Source organism: Xiphophorus maculatus, chromosome 11, assembly GCF_002775205.1.
Source record: "Xiphophorus maculatus strain JP 163 A chromosome 11, X_maculatus-5.0-male, whole genome shotgun sequence".
In the NCBI taxonomy this organism is placed as follows: domain Eukaryota; kingdom Metazoa; phylum Chordata; class Actinopteri; order Cyprinodontiformes; family Poeciliidae; genus Xiphophorus; species Xiphophorus maculatus.
In genome coordinates, this window is record NC_036453.1 from 7,871,712 (window position 1) to 7,899,002 (window position 27,291).

The window sequence follows — 27,291 nt, forward strand, 5'->3', positions numbered from 1 at the left end:
AAAAGATTAAAAAAATAAATAAACTAATTAGAATAATTAAAATAAATATAAAATAAAGGAAATAGAATGAAACAAACTAATAAAAAACAGAAATAATAACAACTCAATAAACAACTTGAATTAATAAGATAAATAAATAAAAACAAATGCAACAAATATTTTTATTCAAACAGATTTTTAAAATTTAAGGTATGGAAAATAAAAAATTCTTAATGCCTTATTGTGCTCATGAGGTGAGGCCTACATCAAAACGGGTGAAACAGTGAGAAGTGTCCAGAAAAACAAACCAAACACTTCTGAGAATGAAGCAGATGAAAAAATGAGAACTTATTAATAGGAAATATTAGCTTCTTGCTCTAATTCTTTTGTCTCATATTTTACTTTTGCTGCCAAAAAGGGAAAAATAATTGAGTGGTATTTTAATAGATTAATACAATAATATATGTGTTACTGAACAAAACAAGAAACTAAAACAATAGAAAATAATTTTTAAGTTGTTTATTTAAGTTGTTTTAAGTTGTTGAAAGAGTTATTTTTTAAAATCACCAATGCGAAATGAATACATATTGTTGTAATAGCACTTTGATTTGGGAAATCCAAAATAGGTTCTATAATTCTGATGTTTGTTGCTGACTGAAATGGATTTAAGTTTCTTTAACCTTCTCCAAAATCAATAACACCAAAAGCAAAGACAAACAGTCATGTTTTTGGACTGTAGGAGGAAACCGTAGAACCTGCAGAGAACCCACCATGCACAGGGAGAACATGCAAACTCCATGCAGAAAGACCCTGGGCTTTCTTGCTGCAAGGCAACAGTTCTACCAACTGCGCCACTGTGCAGCCCCATGGAGTTACAATAACATTTAATATCACTTTGGAATTAATAAAGTATGTTTGAATTGAATTCAAATTACATTATCTTAGCCATAATTTCATATATTGTATATTCTACAGGTTGCCATTAGTAGGTTAGATAATAATTTATTGTTTTCCACTGTACACATGTACTATGAGATCAAAGCCAGCTCCAAAACAGTGCAAACACTGTAAGAAATATATACAACATAAACACAAATATGGTGGTATTTACAGTATTAAATCAGTTAAATGTATGTATACAGTCATACACACATGACCACCATATAGTTGGTGCATGTGAGAGTTCAGGGTGTAAACTGGCTTTGAGTCTTTATATATGAGGGTTATGAAGCTGGTCTGAGGTTTTGGATGGGGAAAATGTTTTGATGTAGTAAAATCTCAGTCCGTTTTGTTTCTGGTACTCTGAAAAAATCCTGTGCACAGGAGGAAATGCCACGTGTACATACTGCGCATGCCCAACCATTTTTTACGTTGATCCTGCTGGGTGATCCCAACTTCCGGTGAAAGGGGAGAAGATTTACTCTGAGCAGGCCCGTCGTTGACCAACCTGTGGGTTGTCGAACCGGGTCTTGAGGTACTAATCATGGTTTAGTGACAGTGAAACGATCGCCCAATCAACACCTGTAAAGTAAGCAGATTATTTCCGCCTCGGACTTTGCTCCTTACTGTGAGCTTTCACCGTCACAGCCACAGGTTTGAGCGTTTACCCCGCGACGGTCAGAGCTAGCCAGCTAGCTTTCAGAGCAGTCATCCGAGAACCTCTAAATTAGATTCTGGTGTCCGTTTCAACATGTCAACCGCCGGGTTCAACTCCCAGAACGGGACTGGGACGGGACAGACGTACACGAACGGTGAGTAACTTTTTAACGTGTGTGAAGGCGGTTCGTTTCGATGTAGCATGTGAGCTAACGCTGTTAGCTGGAGTCAGGAGACGTTTTGGACTGAGGTTACCCGTTAGCTGGCTTTACTTGGAGAGGTTGTAGCGTAAGCATGAGCTGTCAGGTTAACCCATGATTAATCTCGACCCGATACCTAATTTAAGACGACAGAAATAGTTTCTGAAGAGTGAACTGAAGACTTCTAGAGCTGTAACAATTAGTTTTATTATTTAGATTACATTATGAAGGTAGTGGAAAGGTTTCGGACTCAATGCGTCTCAAATGAGCAGTTAATTTATAACCTCGATAAACTTAATGTGTTGAGGAAAGGAAGTCATTATTCAGTAAAATGTTATCATATGTTTAAAAACATTAACATTCATATTCAAGACGCTCAGAAAGTGGTTGGGTTTTACTTTAGATTAGCTCTTTAGCTCATCAGCCAAACTGAAGCTATTCAGAAACATCCAGCTCGTCTTTTCCTCTTTTCTCCAGGGAGTTTCCACCAGAATAATTTGTCACACAGCCATGTTCCCCTCTATGGTTATTGGCTGGTTCTTTGTTGTGCAATAACAGAATATAGAGCCAAACAGGAGCAACTTGTGTTCTGCCTTTCTCTGTACATGTGGCAGTTTGGGGATGATCCACATGATTTCTTCCAGCCTGAGACATCATCTGATTATTTACACATTTTAATCACATTCCTTTGAGATCAGAAAAAATCTACACACACTTAGTGATTGCTGATGTAAGCATTCTGCAGCTTTTATTGTTGATGCATGAAAATAACTTTTCCTTTACTGCTGACTTTACACATCTCCAGTTTATTTCTTCTCCAAGCTTCATTTAAGACAAAATTCTCATTAATCTTTATATATTGCTTTGGATTTGACACCTGCTGTCTGTTAAAAACATCTTAAAGATGTCATGTTTGTGTACAGTGTGAGATCCTGTCGGCATTATCAGCCGCCGTATACTGGTTTCACAACATCACAAACTTTATTCAAAACATTTCAATCAAAATTTATTACAAAATGCAATTAAATAGAAAAGCTAGATTTATTCCCACAGCCGCTGAATATTACAATACTTAAACAGTTTGATGAACACATGAGCAAAAATACAGGACAAAGTCAAAGTTAGCAGTGGTTTGAGTGATGAGTAATTTTCAGTCATAATACATAAGTATTTATTGAAAATGAGCTTACTTACTTAAATGAGCTTAGCCTTTAGTAAATGCTGCACTTCATGTTTTTACCACCGGAAACCTATCCAGACAGTGCGGCAGCCAGCTGATCAGCAGTGTGCAGCGACAGGTCGTCATTTTAAACTCCATTCAGTCGAAGTGAAATTTACCACCTTCTTTTTTATGCTGGACAATAAAGAAGTTGGAATATATTGTTGTTTTCCATTAATATAACGGTAATGGCATCTTAACGCTCATTCTCAAATATCAATAAACTTTAAATTCTAATGAACATTTAACTCTGGAACTGAAGGACATTTTAAATATCCAAAATAAATAAACAAAAGAAACAACAAATAAAATGAATAATTAAAAAGCACCAGACTTTTATCACCCTGTTTTTGGTAGAAAGAAAACGATAAATCATTCAAATTGAAATTATTGAGATCGTTTTAATTTATCAGGTGATTAATTTATTGATATTGCAACAATCCTTAATGTACCTGGTATATGTGTTTGATTTCTCCAGTCAGATTTGATGTGATTTTAAAACAGAACTTTGTCTATCAGGACAGAAAAACAGAGATAACAAAAGTATTGTTGAAGAATCCTTCTGTAAAATTATAAATGAATCAAAAGTTTCTTCCTGTGACTCATTTTTCCAGATTTTATTTCCAACACTTTTTATTATTTGTGACATAATGAGTGTCTGTTATCGCAGAGCGGCTGCCGAAAGTAATGTGACAATAAGAACGAGCCACTTGGAGTGATTCCTGACGCAAATGAGTGACTGTGATTAGTTTTCATAATATTTATTATATTTAAATATTCATTATTTTAAAAACTGTACTGCGTATCAGTGATGGTCTCGCAGTCAAACTTTTCAGTAATAATATTGTCTAAAGGCTAGTTTACCTTTGTAAATCCATACTGCGATTTGATTTGTGTGAAATTTCTGGAGGCATTGTTCTGATCTCATCCGATTGTCCTGGATGATAAATATATCTGAACCTAAAGATTTAGTTCATAAATGTTCTGCAAAGATGCATAGAAATGAGAAACTGAATATTGTCCTTTTTTGTGTAATTGCTCTTTTCTTTTCTCTTGCATGTGTTGAGAGAGTCTTGGAGAACGGTAGCAAACTCCTTTTCAATTATGTTATAAATTTATAAACTGTAATCATTTGAAATGTTTCTCATCTTGTTGAAAATGCTTTAGATAATCTATCTGATGAGGTTTTATATCCTGTATTTATGAAACTGAGGGGAAAATGTCCAATAATGCTGATTCAGTAAAATAGTTTGATTGGCTGTGGTTTCAGATCCTGCTCAATTAAATCCCAGTAAGCAGATTAGACCTTTGGCTGCAGCTCAGCGGTCAGTTGATGCATTTTTGAGCGATTCTTGGATTGAATTTAACCTCTTTGGAAGAGTTTGGAGTTAATGTGACCGGATTGGTCCATCTAAAACACAACTTTACTCTGAGAGATGAAACTTTAAGACGACAGTAAAGTACGTGATCAAACGTAGTGGGACTGAAACGATTAATCTAATTAATCACGATTAATCGATCATTGAAATAATCCAACTAATTTAGTAATCGGTACATCATTAACTGGAGCATACAGGCCTTAAAAAGACAAACACTCAGCAGCAATAAAAACCAAAACTGTACAAAAATATAAACATTTAGCATTTCTTCATCTGTAAGTCTGTTCTACCCAGAACGACTCAAATTACATTTTTATCTTCGCCTGCTTTAAATTCAGTAAAAAACAAATATCGTATTAAGCACCTTCATAAGAGATTTATTAATTTAATAAAAAATAATCAGCAGATTATTAGACAGTATTTCTTTAGCTGCAGATGCATCTTTTGGTACAAATAAATGTTATGATGTTGCATTTTATCCAATAAAATGTAAAAATGTTTTTCTTATTTGTATCATCTAATTGATTTCTAATAAAGTGTAAAAAGGGCTGAAGTGTTTAAATTAAAAAATCTGCAAAATGTGACGATTTCTTATCCGAATAATTGATTACTAAAACGGTCTTCAGTTGCAGCCCTAAAATCTGGGTCAGTGAGGACTTTTGAGTTTCTGCGTTTGTTGTTTTGAGTAGCAGAAAAGTTTAATTTTTAACAAGTAGGGGTGGGTGCATCGATTTATCAGGCAGACGATTTATTGCCTCAGATTTCCTTAATTTTGGGCGATTGGCCGATACTGTCATGTGAGGCCGATATTTTCTACCTCAGCTAAGGTCTAAAAATCATCTGCTCTGCAGTGAGAGGTACGACTGACGAGTTTACAGATGTTGGCAACTCAGCGTTTATTGCTATATTTAGTAGGAATGCACTGATTGCAGTTTTCTGTTCTATCCCCAGTTACCGATTGTTTAAAATTTTTTTAAACTGACCAGCTAATTTCGATTTTGGCTGAAATAATTTTTTTCTGTCTGAAATGTTGCTAAATATAGCAAGAAAGTTGCTGAGTTAATATTTGTTAACTGCAAACATTTGGACCTGAGCTGAGCCGGTCCGTCAGTCAAACCTTTCCCTGCAGAGCAAAAGGCGACAGCGGCTGATTTTTAGACCTTTGCTGAGGTAGAAAAGATCGGCCGATCTCCTAAAAGTATGGAAATCAGCGCCGATAAGTCGGTGCACAACTGATATTTAACAGCATTGCAGACGAAGAATTGGTATCAGCCAAGCTCTGAATTGGCTTGTTGAAGGTCGGTAAACTCGGTGCCTTCCTAACAGTCTTCATTTGTTTTTCTCCTGATCTGCAGGTCCGTCACAGAATCCCGTTGCTCTGCAGCAGCCGCCGGGGGTCGGCTACGGCATGAATCACCAGCCGGCCTACAACCCGATGCAGACCAAAGTGTTGGGCCCTCCCAGCCCCGCTCTGTACGCTTCTGGGCCGTACCAGCCGGTTCCGCCCGGCCCACAGTTAGGCTCCTACCCTCCGCCGCCGGCCCAGCCTCTGCTGACCCGGCCGCCGATCGGCGTTCTCCCGTCCCACACCCCCCCTCAGTCCGCCAGTCCGGGCCCAGGGCCCCGACAGGCCCAGGCCACGCCCCCAGCTCAGGCCACGCCCCCTCCTCCTGCTGTCACCTCCACCAGCTACTACACCGGCCCTCCAGCGTGGCAGTACGCTGCTCCCCGGGGCCCCGCGCCCAATCATGTGAATCCAGCTGCTGCTGCGCCGCCCCACATGTCCCACGGCTCCGCCCAGCCGCCGGGCCCAGGAGCCCCGCCCACCTCCATACACGGATACCCTCAGCCAGGTAGGAGCACTCCGACGAGGCCGATAACGGCGGGGCCCACGCCGGAGGGGCCCACGCTAACTATCCGCCTTACAGTTTAATTCCAGGCATATTTGCTCTGGGTTGGTGAAACAAAGTCCAGCTGACACAGATTAGCCTGAAGTGATGAATTATCTTGTTCAGTTTCTATAAAACCAAAGCAGCTTAAACTGCTCATTCAGGCTCCATCGCTGCTTAGTCACTGCCAGTTTCTGCAAACAAGACAATGAAGAAGATTGTGCTGATTTATTAGACACTTTTATATTTGAGACCCAGAGGTGATGAAGATTCAAATGGACACAAACCAGCTGCTTAAATGTTGTATGGCTGAAAAGATTAAAAGTATTAATCAGGATTAATCGATTATTATAATAATCAACTAATTTAGTAATTGATTAATCAGATATAGACCAAAAACGGCCATTTGCTGAACGAACACGACACTTGGAGCTGTAATTAATTAGACTGTATGGCATAATAATAATGCAAAAACAGATTCTCAAAGATCAATCAACTTTAAATTCTAATGAATATTTAAAAGTGGAACTGGAAGACATTTTAAATATCCAAAATAAATAAACAAAGTGATAAATTATGAAGTCTCTGTAAATAAAATTATTCTAATAAAAAAAGATTAGTTGAAACCAAAAAACCAAAGTGAAAATGTTTATCATTTAAATAGAAAGAGAACAAAAGCAATAAATCATGTAAATGGAAATTGAGTTTGTTTTATCATGTGATTAATTGATTTATTGTGACAAGCTTATTAAAGCGAATAGTTTTATCTTCCCCTGCTTCACTGTGTATTATAATAATGTTTAGTTTTCAGCGCTGAAAACTAAAACTGTAATTACTCTGATTGTAACATGATCTGAAGATACGCGTCTCTGCAGCCTGATACGTTGGAGCTGGACGTTGACCTCTGCTCCAACAGCGAACATGTTGGCCGGCGGCCCTCCCAGTTACATACACACACACACACACACGCCTACACAAACCCATCCCCCCACACACACCAACACACACACACACACACACGCAGACACGTTCAGTCAATCTCTGGACAAAGTCCGGATCAAACTCTGATCTGATCTGAATTAAAATCATATATTTTAAGTTTTATTTTCAGTTTCTGCTTCATATATTTGTGATAAAAATAGGAAACAAAAGCCACAAACGGAGATGAGAAATTTCTGTTGCGCATCACAGATTGTGTCATTTCTGCCCACAGCGCATAAAGTTCGCTGAGAATGTTGTGATTATTATTTTCTAAATCACATGAATCCATCAGAAGATGCAGAAAGTTGTTCCACTATCTGAGAAGTTATTGGTACTTATGTTAATAATCTGTCAGTATTTAGTTTTTTTTTACTTCATAGTTTCAATAAAACCGTCACTCTGGGCCAGGATTAGATTATAAAGTTAGTCAAATTATTCTGGTGTCTTGGTGTTTACACAAGTTGATTTATGACATAATCATATTGAAAATTGAAGCTTCATTTATACTCTAATAAGAATAAGCAATAAATTTGATGAGTTATGTATCTTTAACATTTTCGACAAACCGTAATTTTGAAAAAAACTGCAGACATTTAACACAAAGTACCAAGTAGTTAGTGGTGTAAACATTATTTTTTATTATTTTACAAAAGTCCTAACTGGAAGTTTTGCCTGTTTTTCCTTGTCTGAGCCTGATGATTAATATATTTTAGTTATCATTTTGGCTGTTTTGATTATTTATTTAAAATATCTTACAGTTTCAGAGTTAAATATTTTTAGAAATTAAAGTTTATTGATCCTAGAGACACTGTACTTGAATTATTCTGCTGTAATTAGTTTAAAATAGATTCAAAACAACAATATTATTGTTTAAAACAATATTTTTTCTAAATTTATTATGGCAGGTTACATATTATAAAATGTCCTATTTTGATTTATAAACTTCAACAAAAAATTTAAATATACCCAAATTTTGATTTTAATTAAAAAGAAATTGCTCATTGCTCCAAATAATGTCATTATTTTTCTATTTTCCTCTTTATGGAGTCCAACAAGCTGATATATTTTCAAAGTATTGTTGTAAGTTTTCATTGGATGAGAAATAAGTTGAAGTGTTTTGCCTGTAAAATGTGTCTGATTAAAAAAGAAGCGGTGCTGATATAAATGTAAATCATCTCTGTGTTCACTGGGTTGTAAAGATGATTATTGGCACTAAATGCAGCTCTAGATCTGCTTCATTCCAAGATTTTTTCAACTGGAAACTGAAACACTAGCCTTACTGTAACATCAATAAAATATAGTATTTTTAACTCATGTTTCAATAAGCTAATGGGTGATAGCAGATTTTTTCCCCTCTAAATAAACAAGATATCTTATTTAGAAAAATGTAATAGTTTTTTTTCTCTATGGGAAAATGTCAAAGATGATCAGAAAAAGTTATTAATGATAAATTTTTTCCAGGCACCGCTCCTCCACCGATGAACCCTCCGCCTCCCCACACATACCAGCCCAACAGGCCCGCCTACGGTCCTCCACCCACAGCGCCCCCTGCTGGACCCCCAGGAGCCACTGGCACACCTCCACCTCCCAAAGTTGATGGTGGGTTTAGCATCCGCTTGGTTTCAATCCCACTGTTGCTCGTAAAGATTTAACTTGTTAACAATTCAGTGTTTTGTATTGTAAGTTTTAGAGATTGGTAAGAACAGAGTAGAATATGAAATGATCTGAAAAGTGTGGTGTGCATTTGTACTCGGGCCCAATTTAGCCAGAGTTGGGTAGTAACAGTTACATTTACTCAGTTACATTTACTTGAGTAACTTTTTGGAAAAAATGTACTTTTAGGAGTATTTTTACTACACTGTACTTTTAACGTTTACCTAAATTTTATTTTGAAGTATTTCTGCTCTTGCTGGAGTAAAATGATTTTTCTACCCACTGAATGAAAATCAAACATGTTTTGACCAGAAATCCACCAGACACACACCTGCAGTTTCTGTTAAAGTCAGACGTAAATCCAGAACTTAAAAAGTGAAATGCTCTTCCTCCAGTCTGATGGAGTTTAAGGTTTTTTGCAGGAAAAGTCTCAGGATTTCAGTCTGTGGGAGGTCGCAGCTGTGGACTAGAAAGTTCTGATTTAATTAGGCTGAACACAGCACACTTTCAAAATATCATTTTCTTTTTACATCACAAATATGTACAGCCTTGAGTTGGCCTGTCTTATAAAGTTTTGTTAACGTGCATCAAAGTTCACATGTGTTTGTGACGAAACTTAAAATGTTTAAGGGGTGTGAATACTTTTAGGTCAAGAAGCCGTGATCGTTACATAATGAGTTGTTTTAGGAGCAGAGTGAACTTTAGGCAGGAGTGTTCATGTGGAGGTTGATCCGCTGTTTGGTTTCGTGAAGCAGGTCCAGTTTGTCTCTGATTATAAATCGACAGCTCCTTCTGTCCTGACCTTGTCCGTCCCTCTTTTTGTTCCCCCTCCTCATCCTTATCGAGGCCAGCTCAGTCCTGGGGGGCTGCCAGCAGCGCCCGGCCCCCCACTGAGCCCGACACCCAGGAAGGAGATGTTGAATGTCCAGGTGTGGCCAGGTCATGAGTGTTGCTGTGTTTGCTGTTCTGTGCTGTTTGGATCCTCCAGTCATCTTCCATCCTGTGTTCTGGTGGTCAAACTTCAGCCAATTAGCTTTGTTTTATTAGCAGAATGTCTTTAAATAAACCCCATGTAGAAAGTTTCAGTCACCTTTAGTTTCCATAGCTGTGTTCTTCATTGTTACTTTGTTTTAGGGCTGCAACGGTTATTTTAGTAATCGATTACTCTGTATTTTAAAAATTGGCTCACTCTGCAGATTTGTTATACAGTATAAGAAATGCAAATATATGCAAATATAACAACTAAATTCCTTTTTTAAGTAAGAAAATAAACATTTCATTGCGTAAAATATTTTCCCAGAAGTTATTGTGATAAATGATGATATTGTTGTTTTGCAACCATTTTCAAGAAATATTATTGTAATTAGAATTTAAAGTTTATTGATCTTTGAGAATCTGTTCTTGCATTATAATTATACTAATGAACATTTAACACTGAAACATTTTAAATATCCAAAATAAATAAACAAAACACAACAAATAAACTGCCTTTAAAAAATGTTTAGTTGAGACCAAAACACCAGACTGAAAACTTTTAAGATCCAGTTTTTGTTAGAAAAAGAAAAGTGATAAAAGTGCAGATGGAAATTATTGAGCTTGTTTTAATTTGTCATGTGATTAATTGATTGATTATTGCTTGTTGTGACAGGGCTTTTAAAATGCAATCACAGAATCTGAACCAGATGAAACTAAAAAGCTGATTGTTGTTTTTATCTTAAATGCAAAATATACAGATTTTTGTACGGTTTTGGATTTTGAATATTTTTATTTTTTTTAGTCTGCGTACTCCAGTTAATAATTAATCGATTAATAAATTAGTTATTAAATTATGTCACTAATCGATTAATCGTTGCAGCCCGGCGGTTTGAGTCCATCTGCAGTTTTTATTGCCTCTGGGTTGGAAACATTCAGGTGTCTAACAGATGAAACCCCGTCTGCTGTTTTTGTTCCAGGAGATGTTGCAGGAAACGGCCCACAGGCACCAAACAGCTACAATCACGTTGACAACAGAATGGGTACGGCTTCCTCTGGCTCCGACACAAACCACTTTCACATTTCACATTCGCCAAGTTACAGCAGGGAAACGTTCAGACATTTTGTTGCTTTTGTCTAATCTTCATTACCATCGATTAAAAATACTTCTAGTAAAGAATAACTTGTTTTTGCATCTTCTCTGAAGTCAACCAGCTTTTCTACAAAATAATTTATAATTTTATGAAATGACCAGATCCTTTATTTCTTAAACTGCTGTCCCAGTAGACACGGCCCAGCATCAGTTTGACGACATAACTCAGAAACGGCTGTAGATGGTGATAATACACAGATTAATGTGAGGCATAAGTGTGTTTTTTCCACTGCTTCTCAGGAATTAGACCTGTAAAAATAACAGCTTTACCATAAATCGTCCCAGAGATTATTGCGATAAACAATAATTTTACTTTGAGACAATTTTCCAGTAAAATAATGGTAATGGCATAATAATGCAAGAACACATTCTCAAACATCAAACTTTAAATTCTCATCAGGATTTCCGCCAGAAACCAGCTGAGCCCGTTGGAAGGTGCAAATAAAGCCTGGTGGCCCGCCAGGCTCATGAAACTCTAATGAACCCTAGTCACTGGAACTGGAGGGAACTTTAAATATCCAAAATAAACAAAACAGAAACAGCAAATAAAATTAATTATAAAGTCTCAGTAAATAAAATTATCCTTCTAAAAGGTTTAGTTGCAACCAAAACAGACTGAAGAGAAAAGCCATAAATCAAATGGAGATTAATTTATTTATTTATGCTGTTAGTGGATTTATTGTGACAAGTCACTAATTCTCCTGGTCTAAATGTTTTTGTTGTTTACCTCAGCTGGTGCAGCTCAGCCGGGCCCGCCTGGTCGGCATTTGGGCCACTACCCGTCCCTGCCCCCCGGGTACCAGAACACCTTGGCGCCGCCTCCCTCCTCCCTTCACCCGGCGCTCCAAGCCGCCACGCAGCCGTACATTCAGGGACCTCAGCCGTACCAACAGGTGAGGGAACGTCGCCTCTCAGTCACAGATTCAGTTCATTTTCTCGCAGATCGGCTCTGAAAAGCTAAAAGTGCTGCTGTCAGCCAAGCTGAACATGGAGCATTTTTAAAAATCATTATTATTGTCTCTGTGAGGGAGCCAGGGGGCCTGTAGGCCAGGGAGCCTGTAGGCCAGGGAGCCTGTAGGCCAGGGGGCCTGGAGGCCAGGGGACCAGGGGGCCTGGAGGCCAGGGGACCAGGGGGCCTGGAGGCCAGGGGACCAGGGGGCCTGGAGGCCAGGGGACCAGGAGGCCTGGAGGCCAGGGAACCAGGGGGCCTGGAGGCCAGGGGACCAGGAGGCCTGGAGGCCAGGGGACCAGGAGGCCTGGAGGCCAGGGAACCAGGGGGCTGGAATTGAGAAGCTCTGGATTAAAGTCTGAATTGTGACCTTGTTCCTCTAGACCTCCTCTCTAAATTACACGTATAACTTCCAAATTAAAAATAAGTTCAGATATCTAATTGGAACAGAAAGCAAGATGTGGTAAAAATACTTCATGACAAGTCATAATTTATTTAAGATGATCAGTAATTAATTGTAGATATTTTGAATTAAAATCTTCATGCAACTGAATGGTAATTATGACTTCTTTTATAATAGTCAGAATATAATCAGAGATATCAAATATGTATTTTGTCTAGTCAAAAATATTTTAATTAAGTAATATTTCTAGTCAGAGTATTTTCTGATGTCTGGAAAGTGTGTTGAGGTTGGTTTTTATGTTAAAACTGCTTGCCATACGAGGAATGTTTTAGTTTATAGTTTCACCGTCTCCCAGCAGCCTGGCGGTCCCGGTCCGGACCAGCTGAGCCCGTCGATGGCGGCCATGAGCCTGCAGTCCGGCACGCCGGAGGCTCTGAGAGTGGTCAACCTGCTGCAGGAGAGGAACCTGCTGCCGCCAGCGCCGGTCCCCGCCCCGACGCCCTGCCTCACCCAGGACCTGCAGAAGCTCAACTGCAGCCCAGAGTAAGGCGAGACGGACGGCATGCAGCACCTCCTGCGGTTACACCTTTGGCTCTGATTGCTCCGTTTGTTCCTCCAGGGTTTTCCGTTGCACGCTGACCAGCATCCCTCAGACCCAGTCTCTGCTGAATAAAGCCAAACTGCCGCTGGGCCTGCTGCTGCACCCCTTCAAAGACCTCTCGGTAACTCCCAGGTCGTTTCTGATGCTCAGTCTGGACTCGTTTCTGAGTCGTTTGGAGATGAAACTGGTTTCTCTACGTCATGTGAAACAGTTGGAAGAACAAGAGGCAGAGCATTGTTGCAAACTTCACCTTGTTGGCATTTAAAGTGGGGGGAAATATTTTGATTGTTATTCTAACCAGCCTGAATTTAGTCACTGCACTGCAAAAATACAAATATCCTTGGACAAAAATAACTTTTAACAAGATAAATGAGCTGGTTTTGGGTCAATAATTCCTTAATATTCATAAAATAATGCACTTTAACTTTTTCCAATCACAAAACTACCGAAGCATTTTGAATTTAGTTTTACTTTATCAGGTATTTTAAAATAATTAAATTGTGTTTCTCTTACTTCTTTTCAGAAAATTTGTAAAATAAAATAATTGTTGAAATGTGAACAGTTATATGATTTTTACAAGATTAAATGAAACATGAAAGCTACAGCTGTAAATATTCTTGTTATTGGTGAGATAAACATTACATATTGGACTTTTAAGGATCAAACATGAATATTAATTGTATAAACTGAAAATACAAACTGTGATGTTTTCACAACTTATGACAAAACTGAACACAAAACGACTCATTTGATTTGTTTTTCTTGTGTTTGTATGAATGCAGCAGCTTCCTGTGGTGACGTCCAGCACCATAGTGCGGTGTCGGTCCTGCAGAACCTACATCAACCCGTTTGTTTCCTTTCTGGACCAGAGGAGATGGAAATGCAACTTGTGCTATCGAGTAAATGATGGTGAGAAAATGCTTAGAAACCATGACTAGAGTCACACTGCATTGATCTATTTTATCTGAACATTATTCTCAAAAATGTCCATTTTAATGTGAAACCTTTAATGGGTTTCATGTTTTTGTGTTTTAGTCCCAGAAGAGTTTATGTATAACCCGGTCAGCAGATCATACGGCGAACCGCACAAAAGACCAGAAGTCCAGAATGCCACTATTGAGTTCATCGCTCCTTCAGAATACATGGCGAGTTAAAATCAATTTTTATTACTGCATTAATGTCTGAGGAACAATAATTTTAATAAGTCTGTTTTTACAGAGAGTTTTGCCTCCATGAGGGCGACAATGACAGATTAACTTGACATGAAATAGTTTGAAAAACAGACAAAATGAGCATGAAAAGAAAGAAAATAACATAAATACTGCTGAGAAAATGTTGTGTAAAAACTCAACAAATACAATTTCAATAATCAGATATGAAAATCCTTAAAGTAAAATCACAAAAAAGACAAATTTAATACATTAATTCCAATAAAAAATAAATGAGATATTTTTATAAAATAAAACTCAATTCTGTGGTAGAAATAAAAAATCTACAATCTTTATAAATGCTAAAGATTTAGCATTTTTAAATGGCATCAGACCAAACCTTTTCTAATGTTATTATAATTATATTATTATTTGTAAATGTTATTTGTTAATTAATTAGTGTATATATATATATATATATATATATATATACACTAATTAACTAATTAGTTAAATTTTTTGGTGAGAAAAGGTTTTGTCTGATGCCATTTAAAAAAGAAAATTATACAAAAATAGACGTAAACAAAAATGTCTATTTTTTTCAAGTTGTTAATTAATCATAACTAAAGTATATTTGTAAAATGTAATTTGTTAATAATCTTAGTTTATTGTCAGTAACTCTCCCTGCTTGCCTCTGCAGCTGCGGCCGCCGCAGCCGGCCGTCTACCTGTTCGTCCTGGACGTGTCCCACAACGCCGTGGAGACGGGTTACCTGAGCGTCTTCTGCCAGTCGCTGCTGGACAACATCAACGCGTACGTACCGATCACACGAGGAGTTTACTCAGAGCTTTATTCTGATTTATTCACATGGAACCGGACGTCAGCAGGTTCTAATAAAATATTTAACATCTTCATATTTAAGACGTTTTCAGGACAGTCTTTGATTTAAAGAGCAAACTGGAGTAAAGCTTTGTTTCTGCGCCGCAGGCTTCCCGGAGACTCGCGGACCAAAGTGGGCTTCATCACCTTCGACAGCACCATCCACTTCTACAACCTGCAGGAGGGGCTTTCCCAGCCACAGATGCTCATCGTCTCCGACATCGAAGGTGAGTCGCGTCGGAGCGAACTGCTGGACGGCTACTGCATTTCTGCTTTTATTGAAATTCTAACGTTTGATCCACAGATATCTTTCTACCAACACCAGACAGCCTTCTAGTAAACCTTAACGAATGCAAGGAGGTAAGCGGTTTGTTTCATCCGTTAGTCATGTTTTGACTAGGACTGGGCAGAAAAACCTCTATTTTTTTTATTACCTTGTTGATTTCTTGCTTTCTTTTTTAAGAAATGACAAACGATAGAAAATATTTTCAAAAGTGGCTTTTACTTCCATCCTCGACAGAATATTAGATAATTTTTGTTTAATTACAGAAATAGTGGTAATAGACACATTTTCAACAGAATAGAAAGTTATTTTATTTTAATTTAATTTATATATTTTTTTGTTGTCCAAAGATTTCAGTGTAAAAATGAAATAATTTTATTTCATTCTCATATTAATGCAACTGTATTCTTGTAATATTTTGACTTTATTCTCGTTAAAAAACAAAAAAATGTATCTTGACTCTTACATTTTCTTGACCTGAATTCAAATCCAAATAAACAGCAGCTGTAAAACAAGATGGCCGCCCCGGGCGTGTTGACGTCGCACTGAAATATGGAGACCCAAAGAGTTTATTGGGGGAAAACAAAATCCAGATTTTCAAAAATTAAATGTTCAATAACCAATAGAATGTGATAAGTCGCCCAGCCCTGGTTCGATCCAGTAACTCTGACCACAGCTGCATCAGGAGAAAACTTTACCATGTTGGCTGTTTTTTCTCCAGCTTGTGCAGGATCTGCTGAAGAGTCTGCCAAACTTATTCGAGAAGACGATGGAGACGCAGTCTGCTCTGGGCTCGGCTCTGCAGGCCGCCTTCAAGCTGCTGTCTCCCACCGGAGGGCGGATGTCCGTCTTTCAGACGCAGCTGCCCAACCTGGGCGTGGGGGCGCTGCAGTCCAGAGAGGACCCCAACCAGAGAGCGTCTGCCAAGGTACAGACTGGGGGAAACTCGGTGATGGGTGTAGTTTTGTAGATCCTGAACTGCTGCAGTGAGAATGTGTTGATCATATTAACCACACGGATCCCTGCATGTTGTTGTTTATATCTGGAAATTTCACACATGCGCCCAACGCTCCTTCGTCTTCTCGAATAAGGGTGAAAAGACGATTCTTTTCCTTCCCATCCACAGCGGCGCTGCTGCAGTAGAACCGTTGGCTAAATGAAACCTGGAGATGAAACTGTTCATAATTCAGCGCAGCAACGGAAAAAATAACAGAAAAACTGTTGAAGAAAAACTTAAAATCACTTCAACACCAAAAAACACTCAAACATTTCCCTCACAAAGAGCAGAACATTCAGTCTGTAACAGTTTTATCATTTCAGGGTTCATGTTTATTTTGTGACTATTAATAATGGATCACTGTGATGGATTAGCCAAAGCTGCTATTAGCTAAGCTAACCCAGCGGTGGTAGATTAGCTAACTAAACACCTGCTCTACTGGTGATCTGTCAGAGTTGGTGTTTGTGTTGCCTTTTTTGTATCTTTACTTAACTGAAACAACAAATTCTGCAGCACATCTACATGTTAAGGTTGTCAAAGTCAAGCTAGCATAGCTGACCTACTTCTCTCTCCCTCACTATTTTTGTCTTAATTAAAACTTTTCCAGACCTTATCTAGTCAGTATTGACAATGAGTAGCAGAGCAATGTGTCCATTTTTATTTCGTACATCAGGCGTACATTTAAGAGTTAACACGTTATGTTGACAACTTGGCAGCTAAACCGATGCTAGTCATGGTCAGCGAGCAGCTTTTTGCCCTCCAGCTGGGGGCAGATCTTGTGTGATGTCACGTTGCTAATGGTCTATAATTGCACGAATTGGAATTACGAAAATAAATTTGCTTAATAGAAACACAACAGGTTTTTGTGCCAGGTGGTTTTTCAGCCATATTGAATTTAGTGAGTTTTCTAAAACTGAGAAACTTAAATTAATAAATGACTTTACAGATTTTTGTGATCAGTTGGTAATTTTATAAGAAAGCATCTCAGTGGAAATCTCTGATTGGCTGGTGTTTCCGTTCTCGTTTTCCTGCCAGGATGTCCAGCACTTATCCCCAGCAACAGATTTCTACAAGAAGCTGGCCCTGGACTGCTCCGGCCAGCAGGTGGCAGTGGACCTGTTTCTGCTCAGCGCTCAGTACTGCGACCTGGCGTCGCTTGGTGAGGAAAAAATCTGACCAACAACCAGCGGTTTCAAAATGCATGCTGTGGTGCTAAGACAAGCATGCATTTTGCTTGAAGTCGCTGCGTTAGTCCTGAGTTTAATTTGAAACGTTTCCTGCTGCTGCCTCTGTTTCTCAGGTTGCATATCCAGATTCTCGGCAGGGAGCGTTTATTACTACCCCTCCTATCACCATCAGCACAACCCGGCTCAGGTGGAGCGCTTCCAGAGGGATCTGAAGAGATACTTAACGCGAAAAATCGGCTTTGAGGCCGTCATGAGAATACGATGCACCAAAGGCAAGCAAACCTCCCAGCTTTTTATTTCATTCTAGACTTTTAAAATCCCTAATTTAGCTTAACGGCTGAAACAATTAACTAAATTAATGGTGATTATTGAAATCATCGTCAACCAATTAATTAATCAGTTTAGTAACTGGACTATCCAGACCCCCCAAAAAAGAACAACATACTCAGAATAGTAATTAACTTTAAACTGTTTAAAAATTAATACATTTTGCATTTAAGATAAAAAAAACTGTAAATATGTCCTCAAATTATTTGGACTTATTTATTAATCCAAAAACAATCAACAGATTAATTGGCTGTAGTTTTTTAGCTGCATCTTCTGCTACATATGATCACATTTTTATTATTCAGAAAAGTAGTTGAATTATTTGCTAATTTGCATCTTTTAATGCATCTCTAATGTGTAAAAATAGGCTTGTATGGTAAATGAAAAATGTGCAGAATGTATAAGATAAGATAAATCTTTATCAGTTATTTATGATTAATCGATTACTAATCATTAGCTGCAGCCTGATTAGTTTAATCAGTAATTTTCTGCAGTGTAATTTGAGTTGTTTTGAACATTTTAAAGTGTAATTTTTCTGTTTTTCTTCTAGTTCATGTAAAGCACTCCCTTGTTGCTGTACAAATAAAGCTTCTTCTTCTTCTCCCTGCAGGATTGTCCATCCACACGTTCCACGGAAACTTCTTTGTGCGTTCCACGGACCTGCTGTCCCTCCCCAACGTCAACCCGGACGCCGGCTTCGCCGTCCAGATGTCCATCGAGGAAAACCTGGACGACATGCAGGTCGTCTCCTTCCAGGCTGCTCTGCTTTACACCTCCAGCAAAGGTTTGAGAACAAGCTCTTATTCTGAAAGTCAAACTCCAATTTTTTTCTTCCTGTTTTTATGAAACAAAATGTCTTCCCTTCACAGGAGAGAGGAGGATTCGGGTTCACACCATGTGCCTCCCGGTGGTCAGTTCTCTGTCGGATGTGTTTGCTGGAGCCGACGTTCAGGCCGTCACTGGGCTGCTGGCCTGCATGGGTACGCACTCCTCCAAGCTGCGCAGACTCTGATGTCACGATATTATTCCCCTTCTCTGAATCCGCCACAGATATCCACACCCTTCATGCAACAAACCGTTTAATTATTATTTTATCTACATTAACTAGACATAAAGCAGTTCATTAAGACAGTGTTTGGCCACCAGGGGGCGCTCGAGAGCCTCCAAGTTGAAGGGAAGTAAATTTTTAAATCTTAATATTTATACAAAAGATAAATGTGTCTGGTCTTCCATCATTATCCTAAATGTAAGTTAAAATAATTTATCAAAGGTGCAGATAGAAGACAGAAATAACTCTTATTGTCTGACAAGAAATTTAGGGAAAAAGTTTTGATCCTCAAACTGGAAACAGAAAAGTTTCTGACAAGAAAAAGAAAGAAGGAACCATCCAGCTGTGGAGGACTCGGCTGCAAAAAACTATTTTAAATCAAATTTGATGGCATTAATATAAAAATATAACTGTATGGTTTTTTTATCAAGAGGGGATGTGGTGGAAATTTGTATCTAATATATTCAACATCAGATTAATAACATTTATAATATTTACCTGATCAAATATTTGCACTAGAAAACTCATTGCAAACTAAAATCAAAAGATATAAAGCAACAGTTATGCTAAATCAATATAGTAATTATTGAATAGTAAATAAAAGTGAGAATAAAAATGTAAACCTGAATGTGTCTTTACATGTTTTGTTGGCTGAGTGGCATCGAATCAGCTGTTGCTGCTGCACTATGACTGAAACACAGACAGACTGTCTGTCTGTCGACGTCTGTCTGTCCCTGTCAGATCAACTTAGTAGATGTTGCAGCTTCTGTTAGCAGAACAAGCTAACCGTTTAAAAACTTTCTATTTATCCAGTTATGGCGTCACAATTACTCACCAGATCAAACTGGGATGAGACTCAAGAAGAAATAAAATAATTTAATTAAAAAGAAATTCAGAGGAGGGTAGACCATAGTTACTACCGAACTCTGAAGAAATCCTGTTCTCTGGAAACTCGATGGAAAAGTGTTGCGTTTCATAGAAACCACCGGTCTGTGTCTGTTTCCAGCTGTGGATCGCTCTGTGACATCCAGCCTGAGCGACGCCAGAGACGCCATGACCAACGCCGCCATCGACTCGCTGTCGTCGTACCGGCAGTCTGCGCTGACCATCCAGCAGCCCGGCCTGCTGGCGCCGGCCTGCCTGCGCCTCTTCCCGCTCTACATCCTGGCTCTGCTCAAACAGGTACTGCCTCTGCTTCCATCGCAGCTCTGTAGTGTTGGTACCAAGAGTCACGTTTCAGAACCTCCAACATTAGAAGAAGTGATTTTTCTTTGTCTGGCCAGAGATGAAGTGTCGATTTGTTCCTTATGCAGCTCACCTTTACTGAAACATTTGGATTTGTTAGATTGTGGATTAGATCCATTTTAAGTGAAACACAAAAGAACCGAGTTCCTCTGTAGCTTCACCTGAACATTTGGTTTGGATACATCCACCTGTACGTTTCTGTGTTCATACAAGTTTACATATCTACGTAATCTGGTTCACTTCAAGCAGCCTCAGAAGGTAAAACGCATAAAAACTCCCAATGCGATAAATTACGTCAATTAAAAGTGATTAAGGCAATTAATCAGGAAATTTAAGCACGCTAATGTTACATAAGAGATTAATCGAATCACCTGTCTTGACCTAAAAGCCTTTCTGCTGTGAGAAAACTTGCATTCAGCTTCTATGCTCCGTGAATCTGGAACAAACTTCCAAAAAACTGTAAACAGCTGAAACACTGACTTCCTTTACATCCAGGGTAAAACCAGCTGGCCAGAGTTGATTTAAAACATAATCAATGAACCAATCAACATTTTGATGCCACTCTTCCAAATATAATGTTTGTTCATTTGTTGACTGTTTGCTGTTTTCTTTAGAAGTTTGTAGTTTTGTGTTTTTATGATTTAAGCAGCTTGAACCGCCTGAAATCTGCTATGGAAATCAAACCTGGTTGATCTGTAATATTGACCTGTTTTGTGTTTTTGTGTGTTCCCTGCAGAAAGCCTTCAGAACCGGAACCAGCACCCGGCTGGATGAGCGAGTGTTCGCCATGTACCAGCTGAAGTACCAGCCGCTGGCGTTCGCCATGCTGATGATCCACCCGGCTCTGTACCGCCTGGACGACCTGAGCGACGAGGTGCGGCTCAGGAAGCCAGAACCATCTTTAACTGGCTGCGTTTCTTTATTTTCACCTGGTTTCCCGTCGTCCTCAGGGAGCGCTGAACATCAACGAGCGGACCATCCCCCAGCCCAGAGTTCTGCAGCTGTCGGTGGAGAAGCTCAGCAGGGAGGGAGCGTTCCTCATGGACGCTGGGCTGGTGCGTTTGGAGGGAAGGGAAACGTTCCTGTTAACAAGGTCAAAACGGTAACGCTTGTGTCTTTAATCCAGGTGATGTATCTTTGGATCGGACGAAACTGCCACCAAAACTTCCTCTCTCAAGTCCTGGGAGTTTCCAGCTACGCTGCCGTTCCAGAGAAGCTGGTAGGAAAAACTCTGCAACGAAATGTAAAGATAACGAATCTACATTTAATAAGGACAGCGGCAGGGTTACTGCACTGCAAAAACACTAATATTACCATGTAATTTTGTTTGTAGAGAAAATATCTGTAAATACATTTGAAATAAGATGAAAGTAACTTACCAGCAACTATTCAGCAAGAAATATTAACTTGATTTAAGTCAATAAATCCTTAATATTGATTTAAAAAGTTTTAGTTCCACTGGCAGATTATTTTACTCAACATTTTCCATGTTGTAAGTGAAATAATCTGCCAGTGGAACTAAAACTTTTTACATCAGTGTTAAGGATTTATTGACTTAAATCAAGTTAATATTTCTTGCTGAATAGTTGCTGTTAGTTTTGCACTAAGATATTTGTTCTACAAACTAAACGATAAATATCTGGTCAAGTTTTCCAGCTATTGGAAAAAGAAAAGTGTAGTAAAATAATTCTTTATCTCGATGTTTTAACAGTTTAAAGTTCTCCTCCTTCCCACCAATCCTTCTCTTTTCAGTCTCCTTACTTTCTGTCCTTCCTTCATTCTTCCCTTCATCTTTTCTTTCCTTTCTTTCTGTTTTACTGGGCTCTGCCGTCACTTTTCTCCTTTCACATCTCGTCATTTCACCTTTCTCTCTGCTTTTCATTTCCTCTTTCCTTCCTTGTGTCCTCCTCTGTTTCCTTCCATCAGTTCATCCATGTTTTCCTCCTTTTTATTCGTTCCTTTCTTTAGTTTCTCGAACACTAAAACCTGCCTGGTGTAGAGATGTTTTCTAAAACCCAGAGGGATCTCTGGGTCTCTGGCAGATTTAAAACCAAGCGTTTCCTGTTTTAGCCGACTCACTAGGCTGATGCTGTAACTCGGTTGTATCTTTTTATTTGTATTATTTTAAACGGCCTGTTGTTTCCTCTGCAGTGTCTCCTTCCAGAGCTGGACACTGCAGAGTCCCAGAGAACCAGAGCGTTGGTCAGCTGGCTCAGGGACCAGCGGCCGTTCTTCCCCTCCCTCCACATCATCAGGTGGGTTTTGTTTTAAAATGATTGAAACCAAACCATCTGTTTTTATTAATAAAGTCGTGGATCTCTGTTGTTCAAACTGCTATAAACTCTACAGTTATTGGGGAAAACTTTGACTAGACACAGTCCCAGTCAGACATTTTAGGCATGAATTTTAAAACTTTTTAGTTTTTTTAAAAGTCTTTAGCTAGGGTGAAATTAAAAATACAACTTCAATCAGTTTTAAAAATAGAAACTGGCTTTTAAATGTATGAATTTCACACAGAATTATACATAAGACTCAAAACTAAACTCAGCATTCCCACTGATATTTGGTTAGAAAATATCTTAGATGCCATAAATAAATAAACGCTGGAGAAAATATTTATGGTCTGACAAAAGATGAATCTGTTTGATGGAAAACAAAGTGTCAAATGTCCAAAATGGGGTAAAAACTGGACTTCTAATCAAAGTTGGCCATTATATTTTAGTTTGCCAAGTCCCTGCTGTAGAAAATAGAAAACCATAACAAGATTTTGATAACGGTGATATCAGCTAATAGTGAATTTGTATTATTTTTATCTCCAAAGTGTAATGCTTGAATGTTATGGTATAAAAAGTATAAGAATTCACAGGAATAGAAAGTATCTTGTCCCTAAAATAAAAGCTTGATAGCTGCACTCTGAACGTTTGTTGGGTAAAAGCAGCATTGAGCAGGAATTTTCCTGTTGTGTTAATTTTCTGCTCAGGGACGAGAGCCAGCTGAAGCCTCACTTCATGCAGAACATGATCGAAGACCGGACGGAGTCAGCTCTGTCCTACTACGAGTTCCTGCTCCACCTGCAGCAGCAGATCTCCAAATAACCAGCAGTGCGTTGGACAGAGGACGTTCGCCGTGTGTATGCGTGTGTGTGTGTGTGTGTGTGTTAGGATGTCTGTGTGTGTGTGGGGCAGAAAGAGGCAGCGCTCTACACACCCTCCAGCTGCGATCCGCCATCACCTAGAAAATCCTGAGCGGACCGTCGGATCAGAATCTGTGACGGACGGAGGAACTGGACTCTGTCATTTCTGTGTCCGGCTGAGTCGGCCATGTTGATCATAATGGCGTTTATCGGATGAATCAGTGTTTCTTTTCCTCAGAACAATGCTGTCAGACCGAGGTGTCGATCAGATGCAGGACTGGCGCTCTCTAGTGTTTCTGTTCCAAAAGCACATTTTGTCTTCACTAACAAATCAAACTCATCTTCATGAGTTCATCTGCTTAGTGGGTTTATGAGGCGGCTGAGCTTCAGCCATCTTAACGTACCTGAAGGAGAGAGTGTTTCTTTTTCCCTTTTTTAGTCATTATAATTGTTGAACAAAGCATAGACTCTAAACCTGGAGGCCGATGAAACGGCCGTCTCTGCTGCCTGGAATGTGTCGACTCGGCGGCGGGGAAAAGGTCCGGTCGGTCAGACCTGTCCTCCAGAAATTCGTCCGCCATCTTTTCTCTCTGGACTTTTCAGAACACCTCAGACGGCTTCGCTGTTCTGTTTTTCTTTATTTTCTGACTTCTGTTAATTTATGAGACTCCCAATCTGATTAAATTCTATAATTGCCTTGTATGGGAACTCACTTTTTATTATTAAACCTCTGTTTAAATACTGACTCTATATATGAAATATTTTAATATAATAGGATATGGGAAATCTTTAACACAGGCGTGACGAAGCCATTCTGATCTTTTAATCCTGCTTATTGATACTTGTATATTGAACAGACTGCATTATGTAAAGGAGAAGAAATGCTGATGATTTTAGTATAAATAAGTTGAAATGGATGCTAAGAAAATAAACAGTTTGGGACTTTTTACATGTAGTTTGTGTTTTAGTTGGTCAATTATCTTTATTTTGGAGTTATAAGTTCCAGGTTCATTGAAATGGAGTTTATATGCCAATTTAGATTATCTTGAGTTATCATAAAAATAAAATAGAAATGGCTTTGAATTTAAAGATTTCCATGTCAAATTAAACGGATCCTGGTAACCTTAGACTTTCAGATCCCTGATTTGGGTTGGGGTACCTGCAGAACCTGAATGAATACTTCCTGGAATATCAGAGTAACTATGCTCTAAAACAGGGATCCCCAAAGTCGGTCCTGGAGGTCCGGCATCCTGCATGTTTTAGTCTCTCCCTGGTTTAACGCACCTGGATCCAATGAGGCTCGTTAGAGGCCTAAGAAGAACATTGACTTGCTGTAAAGGTTGTCGGTACCACCAGGGAGAGAACTAAAACATGCAGGACGCCGGTCCTCGAGGACTGAATTAGATTTTTTTTTTATTATTTTATTGTATTTGGCTTTTTCATTTTTCAATGTCCAGGTAATATCGGGACTCTGGGTAGGGATCGTCAAGCTGCAGGTTGTGGCACTTTGGCAGATGAAGGTATCAGTCTGTCCAAAATCTGTCCTTTACGGTAAATGCGGTAAATGTAGACACTTCTTCGGAGACTACAGTAAACTGTTTTCTTTTAAAAGGAAAATTGGAGTTCAGCTTGTTTGTGAGACAAGAATATTAGAGCAGGAAACCGTCTAAAACAAGAAGGGCGGTGTGTTCATCTGTGCTACCCGCAAATCAGTCCGACCTTGTGGTAATGCGCATGCGCGAGGCATGTTTCTTATGCACACGCTCATTCGCTGCCCACTGCGTGCGGAAGTGTCACTGCTGCGTTCAGGTTGTTCCGTTGGGAAGGAAATTCCAATGCTCCGATTTCCCAGTCAGGAAACTTAAATAGGGAGAAACTCCGACTAGAGTTAAACTTGTGAGACCGACTATCTACTATCCTACTATCTACTAGACCAGGGGTGGGCACTCCTGGTCCTCGAGGGCCGGTGTCCTGCAACTTTTAGATGCATCTCTACTTCAACACACCTGAGTCAAATAATGAGGTCGTTAACAGGACTCTGGAGAACTTGACTGCACTTAGGAGGAGATTCAGCTGTTGGATTCAGGTGTGTTGGACCAGGGAGACATCTAAGAGTTGCAGGACACCGGCCCTCGAGGACCAGGAGTGCCCACCCCTGTACTAGACTATCCTATCTCTCTGAGCTGCTACATATACACTGTCCTCCTCGAGCTCTTAGATCAGCGAGCCAAATGAACCTGGAGGTGCCGAGGACTTCCAGGAGGCAGAGAGGAGACAGGGCGTTTGCTGTTGCAGCTCCCAAACTTTGGAATTCTTTACCTATGTTGGTAAAACAGGCCCCCTCTTTAGCAATTTTTAAATCTGCTCTTAAGACTTACCTTTTTCGGTTGGCATTTGATTCAGTTTGAGATGCTGCTTTTCTGTATTTATCTGGGTATGTTTATGTATTATATAGAGCAGGGGTGTCAAACTCCAGTCCTCGAGGGCCGCTGTCCTGCAACTTTTAGATGTGCCTCTGCTGCACCACACCTGAATAGAATAATTAGGTCATTAAGGCTCTGGAGAACTGATCTACACAAGGAGGAGGTAATTAAGCCATTTCATTGCAGTGTTTTGTAACTTTGGCACATCTAAAAACTGCAGGACTGCGGCCCTTGAGGACTGGAGTTTGACACCTGTGATATAGAGTGTTTTACGTCACTGCATTGTTGGTTTTTATGTGTTTTAATTTTGATTTTTATTTGTTTAATCTTGTGATTGTACAGCACTTTGGTCAGTGGTACTGTTTTAAAGTGCTATATAAATAAACTTGCCTTGCCTTGCCTTCACGTGTCGTTACGGCCGATCCTCACATCAACAGTAGTAAACTGTTGGTGGTGGAAACTTTAATTATACAAGACGTACGTGCGAGAGCGTCTAAATCAATATTACTTGTTGCTCCTTTAACTATTAACTGAACACGTTAGCATTAGTGCTTGGACGTGGAAATGAATGTTTAAAATGTTTGTAAGAGCTACTGCACACAATGTACCTCGGGTCTGATGTCAAACCGAGCTCTGATTTACGTGTATGTTCCAGGTAACTTAAACGCAACGCAGCTCAAGCAACAGTTCGCGAATCCTTCCCACTTTTACAGTGAAGTTCAGAAGAATGAACGTTCCTCTGCGCTTTTTCAGAAGCAAACATGGTTGCTGCAGCTGCAACTTTGGTTATTTTCTGTTTCTTCCACTTTGGATTTATTTTAGGTAAGAATTTATGATTGTTGTGTCGTGTTTAGTGCTTCATTATTTTGGTGTGGATTTCTCCCTTGTAATCTAATTTTTAAGAGATATAAGATTTATTTTTCATAATGTATTTTGCCAAATAATACCGAAAGCAGTATTTCCATGTGGTGGTGGTGGGGGGGTTTGAACATTTTATTTTTCCATTTTGTGTAAAGGTTGTGATTTTTAAGAGGGCTTTATTTTCTTTTTTTTTTAAGCCTCTTATCTTTCTGATCTGTTCTCATCTTTTTGGCCACATGAAGTTTTTTGGCAAACGAACCTCATCTGAACGCAAATTTACACTTTAATAAATAATATCCACCAAGATATTCATTATTACGAACCACGGAGGACCCTAAACTGAAGGTAATTAACCTAAGGTTTCTGCGCTTCGCGTGGTGGTCCCGTTATGGCAGGCAGTTTTAAGATAAAATCGGTTGCGTCCGACTATTCGTAATTACAGTGGTAATTACAATATAGATATCTAAAAAAGCATTTTGATTAGACAAAACTACAATAAAAGTTAATCTCTAACGTAATTTGTCATATTTACGTTCGAGATATCTAAAATTGTAATTACGAATGTGTCCCATTAAATAAGTCATTTGGGATGTTTTGAAAGGAATTTTGACTCGTCCAAATATAAGTAAAGATATCTTGAAGTATTATTCTTACTAGTCAGAATGTAAAGACGGATATCTATAATTAACATTCCAGTTAGTCAAAATGCATTTGTAGATGTCTACAATGTAATTACTGTTAGTCAGACGAAACCGAATTTATATTAAAACGGCCTGCCATACAGGG

General features: G+C 39.0%; 1 protein-coding gene across 4 annotated transcripts; it reads left to right on the forward strand.

Annotated features, from left to right (window-relative positions):
* Nucleotides 1–1,359: 1,359 nt before the first annotated feature.
* On the forward strand, nucleotides 1,360–24,176 carry sec24a (SEC24 homolog A, COPII coat complex component). Of its 4 annotated transcripts, none has more exons than XM_005807200.3 (24): nucleotides 1,360–1,730; nucleotides 5,729–6,226; nucleotides 8,705–8,842; nucleotides 9,748–9,825; nucleotides 10,849–10,911; nucleotides 11,754–11,914; nucleotides 12,729–12,916; nucleotides 12,993–13,095; nucleotides 13,757–13,883; nucleotides 14,010–14,119; nucleotides 14,823–14,935; nucleotides 15,110–15,228; nucleotides 15,306–15,361; nucleotides 16,006–16,212; nucleotides 17,317–17,440; nucleotides 17,582–17,740; nucleotides 18,406–18,579; nucleotides 18,665–18,775; nucleotides 19,850–20,025; nucleotides 20,825–20,962; nucleotides 21,039–21,143; nucleotides 21,215–21,307; nucleotides 22,240–22,343; nucleotides 23,069–24,176. In XM_005807200.3, the coding sequence occupies exons 1-24, from the start codon at nucleotides 1,670–1,672 to the stop codon at nucleotides 23,181–23,183; spliced, it is 3,321 nt and encodes a 1,106-aa protein (XP_005807257.2). In that variant the 5' UTR covers nucleotides 1,360–1,669; the 3' UTR covers nucleotides 23,184–24,176. The 4 variants fall into 4 exon arrangements, with proteins under 4 accessions (XP_005807257.2, XP_023198242.1, XP_023198241.1 ...); XM_023342474.1 differs by having other exon boundaries at nucleotides 13,760–13,883; XM_023342473.1 differs by having other exon boundaries at nucleotides 12,732–12,916.
* Nucleotides 24,177–27,291: the final 3,115 nt, after the last annotated feature.

Excerpts from the sequence above, each read along its gene's own strand:
- sec24a (XM_005807200.3), top strand. The coding sequence starts at position 1,670 with ATGTCAACCGCCGGGTTCAACTCCCAGAACGGGACTGGGACGGGACAG. Across the intron at positions 13,096-13,756 it reads ACCCCTTCAAAGACCTCTCG|CAGCTTCCTGTGGTGACGTC; the intron begins GTAACTCCCAGG and ends GTATGAATGCAG. Across the intron at positions 15,229-15,305 it reads CATCGTCTCCGACATCGAAG|ATATCTTTCTACCAACACCA; the intron begins GTGAGTCGCGTC and ends TTTGATCCACAG.